The sequence below is a fragment of the Ovis canadensis genome, chromosome X, assembly GCF_042477335.2.
Source record: "Ovis canadensis isolate MfBH-ARS-UI-01 breed Bighorn chromosome X, ARS-UI_OviCan_v2, whole genome shotgun sequence".
Taxonomy (NCBI): domain Eukaryota; kingdom Metazoa; phylum Chordata; class Mammalia; order Artiodactyla; family Bovidae; genus Ovis; species Ovis canadensis.
Genome location: NC_091727.1, coordinates 133,681,318 through 133,694,831, shown reverse-complemented (window position 1 = coordinate 133,694,831; position 13,514 = coordinate 133,681,318). Strand labels below are relative to the sequence as shown.

General features: G+C 37.8%; 1 protein-coding gene across 1 annotated transcript in view; it reads right to left on the bottom strand.

Moving 5' to 3' along the window:
- Nucleotides 1–13,514, bottom strand: part of IL1RAPL2 (interleukin 1 receptor accessory protein like 2) — a 1,194,055-nt gene that overhangs the window by 18,195 nt on the left and 1,162,346 nt on the right. The window contains exon 9 of the mRNA XM_070291065.1: nt 3,360–3,503. Coding sequence (XP_070147166.1) covers nt 3,360–3,503 — 144 coding nt within the window. The remainder of the gene's footprint in view (nt 1–3,359; nt 3,504–13,514) is intronic.

Genomic DNA, 13,514 nt, shown 5'->3' with positions numbered 1-13,514 from the left:
GTAGCCCACCAGGCTCCTCTGTCCATGAGGTTTCCCAGGCAAGAATACTGGAGTGGATTGCTACTTCCTTCTCCCAGGGATCAAGACTTTTTTTTTTCAGAAAAATATTGCTATATCTCAAGTCAAGTTATGACAAAGAACGTGGACGTCTTTGTGTTAACCCTCAACATGTCTGGATAACAGATTGTACATACCATTCTAGAAATACATCATTCTTGGGAAAATGGTTGCTCCTGGTTTCAGTTATGTCCCTTTAAGATGAACTAAAGGTGAAGAGCTTATGGTCAATGGCAAGAGCAGGAAGAGAGCTCTCAAAGCCACTATGTCAGATGTCCCCGAAGGCCTAGGATGCCAGCTAGTGAGCAAGCGGTGACACAGGCCACTTTTTAAAAACTGCACTTCAGCTCTATGTAGACAGCCAAGAAAACCTCATGAATAGCCACAGCTGTTGCTCACAAAGAGGAGCAGACAGAGAAAGCAATATCAATGATACGATACGATGCAAATAAAGCTTAACAGCAAATCCTAAAAATTGTTTTAAAACCGAATGGCCTTTCAGCAACACCCCTTTGTTATGTGAGGCTAATGAGCCTTCCTCTTTATTCAATCCTGCTGACTATGCTTATCTGAGAAGCCAGAAAACACCACAATGCATTATAAAGGAGAGGGCTGGTCATTCCCAATGAAGAGAGAAGTTATGACGAAGGAAACCAAACTGTCTGTGGAAGAATTTTTCTTCTGTCACACTCTCCTTCCCATTTGAAAATTTCATTTTAATCCTGTTCACCATCAGCAAGTGGTCTGTGTTTACAATGCAGTTCTTCTGGGCCTCTGCTAAACACAGTACTAAATCCTTTAGCTTCTAAAGTGCAAAGACTGTGGAATTTTGTGGATTACTATGTCCCCAGTGCTTACTATACTACCACTGTGTGTATGTATAGGATTAATCCAGATGAAGAATATATTTAATATGTAAGTAAATACATCATTCATGGTGCTTGGTACACAGTAGATACTTGGTAAGCATTTAATGACTGCATAATTCAAAGGTCAAATAGGCAAGCATTGATGAATTGAAATGAAATTAATTATATCAAAGATGTTTAAGAAGTCAAAGTAGATTTTATTTTATTAAAAATATGGCATTACAATTTTTTTAATTTTAAGTTTTACTTTATTTTTCTTTACAATACTGTATTGGTATTGCATACATTGACATGAATCTGCCACGGGTGTTATAATGACTTTCAGGAAATGCTACTATGGATATGAATCAAACAGAAACCATGAACAAAAGGCACATGGGTAAAACTATGGTGTGTCTTTGTGATGTCAAAATATTTAAATAAAGAAATGAAAAATTCAATAGGCTATCTAGCTGATATTTGGCATCATGAAACTGGATCTATCTAAAAGGCCTTTAATATTCATTTATTCATCCTCACTGTATACCTGCTGATGTTTTAGCATTCCATTCAACTAGTACAGCAATTGTGTGTTTAAGGTCCAAGTTCCATGTAAACTATTTTAATTTTCCTTCCAGCTGAAAACCCTTGAAGTCCCCCACCATTGCATTTTTTCCCTAAAATAATTGGTTTGGAATCAATACACTCACTTCTCTAACCAAAATGCTCTAGATTACTTGTCATCTTGGGTCACTTGGGCAATACTGAAGATATGGATGCAACCTATGATATTAGCATGAATTTAATCTTACAAATATGTACTACAACTGATCAGTTAGTTTGGATTATTGGATATGGATGATGAAAGTAATTATTTCAGATGAACTTAATAAATTATATCACTTCACTTACAGAAAGTTTTAACAAATTGCTTGTAATCATGACCTAAAGCAAATAATCACAGTAGACTCCCTTTCATGTACTTTCATATAGACAATGCATCTTTATCACTCTTAATTGCCATCCCCATCTAGCCATTCGTTGGCACTTGGAAAACAGTGAAAATTTCCCCAATAGCATATTTCATCTCATTATTTTAGGCATACAGTTTAAAGAGTCAGATTTTCCAGTATTAATTATTGTATACAGAAACTGAAGGTAACTGGCTACATTTTCATACATATTGTTGGAGCCTATAATCATGGTCAGAACAGGCTCTAAGTTCTCATTTTAAAGATATATCTGAATAAGGGCCTGTGATACTTTTAAATAGGTTGCTACAATCATTACAGTTCTTTGATAATAAGCATGCACATGTATTCATCAAACAGCATTTCTCTAATTTACTGCAAAAAATATACGAGTCAATTAGAACATACTCATATCATTGCTCATATGATAGTAACAATAAGACCAATATCAAAGCTTCCTCAAAAATTTTGATGTTACCATCACCTCTCTGCCCTTCTCCTATCACTATAAAAATAAAACAAAATCATAAACTCTTCTCCTTCGAGGATCTCAAAACAAAACAAAAGCTCTAACTTTCATTATTCTAGTACAATGAAAACTAAGATTTAAATTTGGCTTTTTAAAGTAATGACTTACAATTGGACTTCTTTTTTATCTTGGCTTACCTTGGGCATTCCATACACACATTTCCCAAGGCTTATAGTAGTTTGCTGGTGAAGACTATGCATAAGGAGTGATATGTCATGATTTCTTATTAGTTTTCATTGGGAAGTATGGTAGTCTGTTCTCTTGAAAAATTAACTCATTTTTGAATGTTCAAAGAAAAGGGCTCAGTACAACGTTTTGCTAATATCTCATTTATAAGATTTCCACAAGCCGTGAATGGAAAACATAAGAAAATTATAAGCTACAGTCAGAATATTTTTCCTTTGAAGTCACCTTTGAGAATTGTGTTACAAAATCACACAAAATATGCGGGTCCAGATGTGCTATTAGCTTTAAATCGAGCATCTCTATGGCTATTAATATGTTTCTTAAATAATTTTGGTTTTCTTGGATGCCAGGAAGAGCTAAATATGATCTGTACCCAAATTTGAATTTTCTAGAGAAAAAAATGAAATTGGTTCTTAATTTGTTTCTTAGTAAGGGAAAGGGCTTTGACAGCATTGGTTGATTTCCTGACCAACTATCTCCTTGTTAAACTATTTTTTAAAAATAATTTCAAGAAATAAAACGATTTTAAAGAACACCCATATATTCCTTACCCAGGTTCATCTATTGTTAGTATTTTATTACCTTTGCTCTCTTTCTTGATAGATTAAAAGCATTTTTTTTTCTGAATTATTTGAGTGTAAATTGCATTAGTCATAGCCTCTTAACTTTAAATTTTTTATCATGTATCTCCTAGGAATAGGGATATTCTATTACATACTCACAAATTCATGCTTTTTAATTGAACTTGAACAACAAAAGATAGCTTACCATCTGCAATTTCATCACCTCCAAAATGCTGTCGGTAGAAGAGCATTAATTCAATATTGTAGCATTTGTAGATGACCACAAGCAGTACAAGGAGGAGGAAGATTGCTCCCAGGCCTCCTGCAAGCTCAATTTTGTAGATTAAATCTGGAACAAATAAACCAGAAAAGGTACTTAAATCATCAATACTGAGGAACTTCCAATATTTCTAGTGTCTAAAATGTACAGGCCATTGCGTTTTTCTTTACAAAAGATTTTTGATAAGTGCAATAAGTAGATGTGTTCTTGATACATTTGTGTCAATCAATTTTTATCAAATTAATTCCCTTCTAAATATTTGAGAAATTTTACTGTTGAAAGTGATGTTTATCTGAAAAAGGATAGTCTCTGGCACTTTGATTAAAACACATCTATATCTCACATGTATACTTTTGCTTGAAGTGTATTTCAGGAAACTATTACAGTTGCCTTTTCCTGGGTTCATATCCAATATTTTGTTGTTTCTGTGAAATTATCTTTTGGCTTAGGAAGATTGCCATCTAATACTTCCTAGGCCACAGGCCCTATTCTTCTATAGGAGAACAGAATCATAAAATTATTCTCAGAATCAATTAAAATCTAATGAGCTTGCAGGATGTAACTATTTCATTTAACCTTGGTAGAACATAACCCAATAGAAGGCAGGCAGGGGAAATTAGCTTATCCATTTTTCCTACTTAATTGAATAAATGACTATAATTTATATGCAATATAATATGCCCAGTGGGGCTAAAAGAGCATAAGAAATCCAGGCTAATCACTTGGCCTATTCAGCCAACTCAAGGGTACCTGATAGCAGCCTTAGGTTATTCCAGTGGGGCACCCCTAGAACTGTAACAGTTGGAAAATTTAAATCAATACATAATGGAAGGAGACTTAATATACCCCAGACTCAGAGAATAGTGACTTATCTGTAGCTTAATTAGTGATATTACAAAATCTAGGGTGTATCATCAAAAGAGGAGATAAGTAAGTGTAATCGCTCAGTCGTGTCCGACTCTTTGAGACCCCATGGACTGTAGCCTACCAAGCTCCTCTGTCCATGGGATTTTCCAGGCAATACTAGTGCAGTGGGTTGCCATTTCCTTCTCCATATAATGAGCTAAGTTCCCTTTAATCTAATCTCATAATTGCCAAGTGACTCTTTTATTATTAATTCAGCTTACCATGTAACTACAAACTGAAAAAGGGAGTGGTATTTTGGTTTATACATCAGTTGTTCATGAGTTTCCTTGGCATCAATCAGCCTCCCTGGATACATCAATTCTGGCCAAAATCAAATTGATGAGCATGACAGACTGCCATTCTTGAAGGTCTCTTGACAAGAAGATCATCAATCATCTGTATTTCCTGAGATTGTCCTTTATCTCTATATAGGCTTATTGTTTAAGATAAATTAGGTTCAATGTAAAAATAAGAAAAAAAGATAAATGTATATAATATATATTACAAGTAATGTCTATTAATGTATAGATAAAACTGATTTTATCTATAAAATCACTTACTTTATAAAGTGATAGATTTTTATACTCTAGATTTTTATACTCTAGATTTTTATCTATAAAATAGTATAAAAATTTATTTTTTTACTATTTTATAGAAAAAATATTTTATTTCAAATTTAAGGTTCTTTTTATTACACCACAATTTTGTAAGCTCCATCCTGAAAACTGTCAGTGAAAAGCCTGCTCTTTATTCCTCCATAGAACTGTAGGCAATACTTCTTAAAAACATATGACTTGCAGTGAACTTTGGCTCTTGTCCTTTACATTTTGAGGAAAGAAGCTAAACTACAATTGCCAGGCAGAATGCTAGGGCTTAGCAGATCTCAGGCAGGTTATTGAAGGGTACTGAAGAATTCTGTAGCTATACCGAAAGAAACGAGGAGCTTCTTCAGAGCTTCTTCAGTTCAGTTCAGTTCAGTTCAGTCGCTCAGTCTTGTCCAACTCTTTGTGACCCCATGGGCCCCAGTGCGCCAGGCCTCCCTATATATCACCAACTCCCGGAGTCTACTCAGACTCATCTCCATTGAGTCGGTGATGCCATCCAACCTTCTCATCCTGTCGTCCCCTTCTTCTCCTGCCTTCAATCGTTCCCAGCATCAGGGTCTTTTCAGATCAGTCAGATCTTCGTATCAGGTAGCCAAAGTATTGGAGTTTCGGCTTCAATATCAGTCCTTCCAACGAACACCCAGGACTGATCTCCTTTAGGATGGACTGGTTGGATCTCTGAAGGGACTCTCAAAAGTCTTCTCAAACACCACAGTTCAAAAGCATCAGTTCTTCGGTGCTCAGCTTTCTTTATAGTGCAACTCTCACATCCATACATTACTACTGGAAAAACCATAGCCTTGACTAGATGGACCTTTGTTGGCAAAGTAATGTCTCTGCTTTTTAATATGTTGTCTAGGTTGGTCATAAGTTTCCTTCTAAGGAGTAAGTGTCTTTTAACTTCATGGCTGCAATCACCATCTGCAGTGATTTTGGAGCCCAAGAAAATGAAGTCAGCCACTCTTTCCACTGTTTCCCCATCTACTTGCCATGAAGTGATGGGACCAGATGCCATGATCTTTGTTTTCTGCATGTTGAGCTTTAAGCCAACTGTTTCACTCTCCTCTTTCACTTTCATCAAGAGGCTCTTTAGTTCTTCTTCACTTTCTGCCATAAGGGTGGTGTCATCTGCATAACTGAGGTTATTGATATTTCTCTCGGCAATCTTGATTCTAGCTTGTGCTTCATCCAGCCCAGCATTTCTCATGATGTACTCTGCATAGAAGTTAAGTAAGCAGGGTGACAATATACAGCCTTGACATACTCCTTTTCCTATTTGGAACCAGTCTGTTGTTCCATGTCCAGTTCTAACTGTTGCTTCCTGACCTGCATACAGATTTCTTAAGAGGCAGATCAGGTGGTCTGGTATTCCCATCTCTTTCAGAATTTTCCACAGTTTATTGTGATCCACATAGTCGAAGGCTTTGGCATAGTCAATAAAGCAGAAAGAGATGTTTTTCTGGAACTCTCTTGCTTTTTTGATGATCCAATGGATGTTGGCAATTTGATCTCTGGTTCCTCTGCCTTTTCTAAATCCGGCTTGAACATCTGGAATTTCATGGTTCACATATTGCTCCTTGGAGTCCAGCATATGAGAACAGGTTTTAGGTTTCATGGGGAAATAGAGAATTTGGTATTTTAAAGGAGGTGGAGTAAGGGGGGAGATGGTAGTGGCCAGAGACAGCATAGCCAGTCAGGAGAGTCACTCAGAAGAAATGTAAGAAATATGATGGTATACTTTTGAGTAGATAGAGGGGGAGGATGGGGGAAAATAAGGCAGTGAAGCTGCTTTGAGAGACAAATATGTTAATAAGTAGAATTATGAAGGGCCTCATATGAGCAGGGATGGGAAATTGGAATCTATCTCTATCCTGCCTGCTGTAAGAGGTGGTCATTTGGAAAATTAAGTCACAAAACTTTAGATAAAAAACAATCCTATGTCATATTAGCTCTGCCTCCTGCCTTCCCTTTAGAAAGTGACTCCCTAGGAACCACTACTAGCCTCTGTGTGGGTGATAAGACAAGCTTGCTTATGAGACCTCTGTGGGGCTGCAATATCATAATCTTCACTTGTTTTCTTAGCATGTTACATCAATTATGCATTTTTAATAGCTAGTGTTAAATTGAAAGAGCAACATGATTTTCTTTGGTTTACTCTGAAAACTGAATTCTCTTTGATCTTGGATTATTGATTGTCTTGATTCAACATGTTTTTCCTGTTGCAAAATGTTCATTTAATGTTGTAATTTTTTATGAACTCTGTCTCTCTCCCTCAGTGTCTCTCTGGTCAGAAAGCTTTGAACTGTTTTCAAAGTCACTTAATGGGATTTTGTCCAGCAATTTCTGTGTTATTTACAGAGTAGAGTTGCTATTAGGTAGATAGAAAACTTCGACAGCAGTGAACTCATGGAAGAAAGCTGTGGTGTGAAAAGTACCTTTGTGGTTTTGGGGTCCATTTTATAAAATTATCTTTGAAAGATATTATCTAATGATGGCTGTTTACATTGAAAACTGTGGATCTAGATCCTGAGATTCAGCCAGTATTCTTTGATTCAGCCCAGGCAGTCACATTAAAAGGGAAACATGTATCCTATAATCAGAGGGCAGAATTGTCATCAACCACATGACACCTGGCTTTTCTATTGTCTTCTGTTTTCAACTGCCACTTTCCATCTCAGCAGGATCCTTCCAGGGACATTTCCCTGACTGAGAAGGTGAAAGTCATTTTATTTGGACTGTGTCATGTATACACTTCGCAAGGATAGAGATAGCCAGAACAGGAAATATTTATGTGACTGTAACTTTTTCTAGGCACCCAAAGTACAAGTGTAGTTCTTTGTAACCTTCTTAGTTTGAACCCAACCAGTTCTTCACTTTGAATGTGAAGATCAGACAACATAAGATGGGACTAACAGCAGTTGAAGTCAAGGGGCTGGGAATGTTCTGAGCTTGCTCATAATTTGGGAAGCAGGTTAGGCGACCCCACATGAGGGTTTCCTATACAGGTTGGGGATTCAGGATAAGGCAGTAGCGCTAGGAATGAAGAGAAAGAGAGATTTGTTGATATGTGTCTGTGGTAAAGGGAGCCTATGCAGAGAAAATAGAATCATCAGAATTTCCCTAGCACTAACTTCAGAATCTTGGCTACTCAAAACACTTAGAATGAATTTCTTACTACAATGTTCCTTGTACTTACTGGCAAACAGTTTGTCAGAGAGTGAGGAAGTTGTAGGTTAGTAAATGCAGGTAGAAGATGCCTACATAGCTAAGGGGCATCTTGCTTTGAGAAAGGCTCACTGTTAACTGCGTATATTAGACATGAGTTGTCACTTTACAAAAGGCCTTTTCCCTTTGTGAAAGGATTCATGAAATGTTTCTTCTCTATAATGATCACTTAGGGCATTTTAGATATTTGATTATATCATCAGGAAGTTACTTTTCCATAAAAGGAGCCATACTCATATTCCGCATGGAAAGTGTGGCTACTAATGCCAGGCTATGTTGTGATAAAGCCTGAAAGGTTCAACTTTAAAGGAAATAACTGAAATTTTGCAAGATGAACTAGAGTTCAGTCTGATTTGATATGCTGGATCAGGACCGCAGGGCTTCTTGTTCTTTTCTGAACCTCTACCATACTATTGAGAGCTCCCAAGTGAAATGGAATGAGGGAAGATGAACTGCATCTTTTTGTGAAGCACAGTGAAAAAATTCAACTGCTACCTAAAACAGGGAGTACAACTGGTATACCATGGGCCAGAAAAAAAAAAGGGGGGGGGTTTGGTCTGTATGTTTCCCCAAAAGTCAATACTAATACTTAAAAATCAAAATATTGTATATTCAGTCTTTCAACTTCACTTAAAAACTTTGAAGCTCTCATATCCTTGGTTACACTTTTCAGCAAGCACGACAGTAATCTTCTGTGAAAGAGTAATGAGTGCCCTTTAAAGCACAGCATGTTTTCTGTAACCTGTGTTTAATACCCAGCCTTCCTTTTCTTTTAATTGCCATATCTACTTGGCTATTGAGGTCTTTGTGTTTTTATCCCCCAATCTGGAAATTTAATGTTTTGAAAAGAGAAATGCATTCAGATAACCCAGATTAGATACCAGTCAAGACCAGATCTCATGGAAATCCTCTCTTTACCAGTCCTTATCATCCATCCTCCACCTAACTGCTTTAGTCATCTAGGAGGACCATTTTCACCCAACAAATGCCTTTGAGCACTTAGTATATTCTACGTGCTTGGGATACAGAAATAAGTAAGGCAGGGAAAAGTCCCTGTTTTTATGAAGTTTACTTTCTAATGTGTGTATCGGGTGTCAGGGGAGACAAGTAGAAAACAAATATGGAATATGATATCAGATAGTAGTAAATAAAGTAAACATAAATAGAGCCAAGTGAGAGGGAAAAGAATGTGATGGGTAGTCCATCAATGGATGAATAGATATGGAATAGGCTTCCCCAAATGGCTCAGATACTACAGAATTCACCTGCAATGCGGGAGACCTGTGTTTCCTCTCTGGGTTGGGAAGATCCCCTGGAGGAGGACATGGCAACCCATTCCAGTATTCTTGCCTGGAGAATCCCCATGGACAGAGGAGCCTGGTGGGCTATAGTTCTTGGGGTCACAAAGAGTCGGACACGACCGAGTGCCTAAGCACAGCACACAACAGAATATTATTCAGCCTTAATAAAGAAAGAGATTCTTGTCATTTGCTACAACATGGATGAACCTGGAGTGCATTATGGTAAGTGAAATAAGGCAGACAGAGAAAGCTAAATATAGTGTATGATGTCACTTATATGTGGGATTTTTTTTAAGTTGAAGTCATAGAAACAGAAAAGAGAAAAGTGATTGTCAGGGGATGGAGGGTCAGGGAGAAAATAGGGTGAGATTAGTAAAAGGGCACAGATTTCAAGTAGGTGAATATGGTTGGAGGAGCCAAGCTATAAAATGGTGACAATAGTGGGTAACACTGGATTGTATCATTGAAATTTGCCCGGAAGGTAGAAATTAAATGTTCTCACACACACAGAAATAAAAGGTAGATGTGTGAGGTGATTGTTAATTAACTCAATGAGGGGGGAGTCATTTCACAACGTACAAATCATCATGTTGTACACTTAAAATATCTTACAATTTTGTTTGTCAGTTTTATATGATGGCTCAGATGGTAAAGAACCTGCCTGCAATGCAAGAGACCTGGGTTTGATCCCAGGGTTGGGAAGATCACCTGGAAAAGGAATGGCTACCCACTCCAGCATTCTTGCCTGGATAATTCCATGGACAGAGGAGCTTGGTGGGCTACAGTACATGGGGTCACAAAGAGTCGGACATGACTGAGTGACTAACACTTTCACTTTTTTTTAACTCAATAAGGTTAAAAGAATGTTTTAAAGAAAGAGATTGGGTAGTACTATCTTATACAGAGTGACCAGGGAAAGGCCTATTGAATAGGTAGTATTTAAACAGAGACCTGTAAGAAAAGAGCGAGTGAGTCATAGGAACTGCTGGGGACAGAGTGTTCCAGGCAGAGGAAGTAGCAAGTGCAAAGATCAGGAACCAGGACCATGCTTGGTGAGCATGAGAAATAAAAAGGAGGCTAGTGTATGCAAAGTTTAAGGCAGATTGTGGTAGAAAATGAGATCAGAAATGTCTTGGAGGACATGGCAAAGATTTGGGGTTTCATTAGCGTGGTGGTGGTGTGGTTAGTTGCTACATCAGGTCTGACTCTTGTGATACTATGGACTGGGGCCCACCAGGCTCCTCTTTCCTTGGGATTTCCCAGGCAAGAATACTGGAGTGGGTAGCCACTCCCTTCTCCAGGGGATCTTCCAGACCCATGGATCAAACCCACATCTCCTGCATTGCAGGCAGATTCTTTACCGACTGAGTTACCAAGGAACTGAAGGTTCTGTAATTGGATGGTTCTGACTAGAGAAATGATACGATCTGACCTGAGTATTTAAAGGATGAATCCAGATACTGTGTTGAGATTAGACTGTAAGGGAACAAGGGGCAAGTGGGGAGACCAGTTAGGGGGGAAATGCAGTGAGCCAGGTAATTGATGCTGGTGGCTCAGACTTAGATGGTAACAATAAAGGTGGGGAAAGTGCTCAGTGTAGATGTGTTGTAAAGGCATAGCCATTGAACTTCCTGCTAAACTAGATAAAGCATGTGTGAGTATAGAAAAGAAAAAGTCAAGGATGACTCCAAGGACATTTGGCCTGAGCAACTGGAAGGATGGTGATGGAGATGGAGAAGGCAACTGGAGGATCAAGTTTATAGGGAGGAGAAATCAGGAATCCTGTGTGGGACAAGTGAAGCTTGATATGCCTACTAGATATGCTTACTAGTGGAGTTTTTGAATTGCTGTGGAATAGGCAGTTAGGAATACAACTCTGGAGTTTAGGCGAGAAGTCCAAGCTGAAGACAAATTTGGGAGATGGCAGCAAATAAATCATGAGCAAAACTGAGGTGGAGATGGAATGAAATCATCTAGGGACTGAGAAGAGGGGACCTGAAACCTGGGGAACTCTAATGTTTAGAAAGATGGGGATTAATATTCTCAGTTATTCATGATTTAGACACATTTCCTTTTAGAAGCCAGGGGAGGCAGCAGTTTTAGAGTGTACCTTGGTTTCTAGTGTCAGATTATTGGAAGTGAAGGGCAGCTAGTGGTAACTTTACTTATCAAAGGAAAATGGATTTATTTTAAAACTCAAGGCTATTTCTACCTCTACTGACTGACTATATGATAAGACCCTCCTCATTATTTTTCCTCTGAGAAAGTTTTTAATTGTAACCACTTCATCTATTTTGTGCAATTTTTTGTTTCATGAGTAAGGTTTGTCTTTCTTTGTACCATCACTGCCCTGCAGACTATAAACCCCATGCAGACTTAGGGATTTCTATTTCCTAATACCTAACACAATGCTTGCTATACATGCTCCTCAATAATAAAAGAGAACATTATTCTTTCATTAACCAGAAGGGATTCTAAGTGCCTATTAGTGGTGAGACACTGCCCAAGTTACTGAGGATACTTAGGTGCAGTCGAGTCTGGCTTGGAGGATCTCTAAGCCTAAAATGAGAGTGAGATGAACAGGAACAAAACTATCCTTGCAACAAGGTTATTTGGACATGATCAATGTCTGCCTTTCATGTAGGTGGACAAGTGGTTGCTAAGTGCATACAAATTCCATTTAATAACACTTTGAGCATGATATACTTCATATCATATCATTATTATTTGAACCTCAAAGTGACTCTGCAAGGTAGGTATTATTACCCCTATTTTATAGATGAGGAAACTAAGGTTTAGGCTGTCTAATCAGACAAGTTAGTCCTACTAAGGCAGGCAGCTAAGTCAGTGACTGCACTGGGATCTCCTGAAGCAGGGTCTCTTCACTGTCCATGTTAGACTCCTCTATACTTAAACACTCCATTGTTTTAAAATAAAATCATGTCCAGCATAGTAAGAAATGGTGCTAAAGAGATAAAAGCTTTATTCTCAGACTAATGACATTTCTCTGCTTCTCCTAGAGCTGCTGGGCAAGGTCAAGTATTCGAGCTGGTGGGAAAATAGAAATTCTATCTTGGCTACAAGGTACAACTAGTGACCTTGCTGATTGAATCTGTTCTATTGCTCTGTAGCCTAGACTAGAAGAACACTGAGAACATTTGTTCAGTTACATTTACAAAACCTGCGCTAGGTGCACATATACAGAAAGTGTTTTGTCTTTTGCAGTAATCAGGAGTCGTGGCAGGGCAAGAGCCAATCTCGGAAGCTGCTCCAGGTGCCAGAATTGTTATTCCTATGTTTACTTTTCTCTCTTTTATTTGTAAATTTATAGTTTCTTTTCTTTGCCCATTATATGCAATTTCTACCCCATATGGAGTCATCTCTGGAGAGTGATCTACATAAAGGCCAAACTATTTAAAACTATATGCACCTGCTAAAGGCCTTGAACACCAGGTCATCTCATGAAATACTGTTCATAATCTACATTATAACAATGGTAAAATATTCTATGATACTAGTCCTTATTTCTATAATTCTAGACAGGGAATTTAATAAGTGACTGTTTCTTATCTAATAGTAAAACCTCTAGTATTCTATCTAAGCAATATAAGATGAAGGTGAACTATAGAGAAAAATTTAAATATCAATGCCCATCAAATTTTATGTAATACTTATAACCAAGGTATTTTTTCATCTCACTCAATTTTTAAAAATTTTTATTTATTTCAATTGGAGGCAAATTACTTTACAATATTGTGATGGTTTTTTACCATATATCAGTATGACTCGGCCATAGGTATACATTTGTTCCCCCCATCCTGAACCCGCCTCCCACCTCCTTCCCACCCCATCCCTCCAGGCTGTCACAGAGTCTCTCTTACACTGTTGGTGGGAATGCAAACTGGTATAACTACTATGGAGAACAGTATGTAGATTCCTTTAAAAAATAGGAATAAAACTACCGTATGGCCCAGCAATCTCACTGGATTTAACACAGTTTAACAGTATTTCATGTCATCTGTCCATTTTCTAATGATATGAAA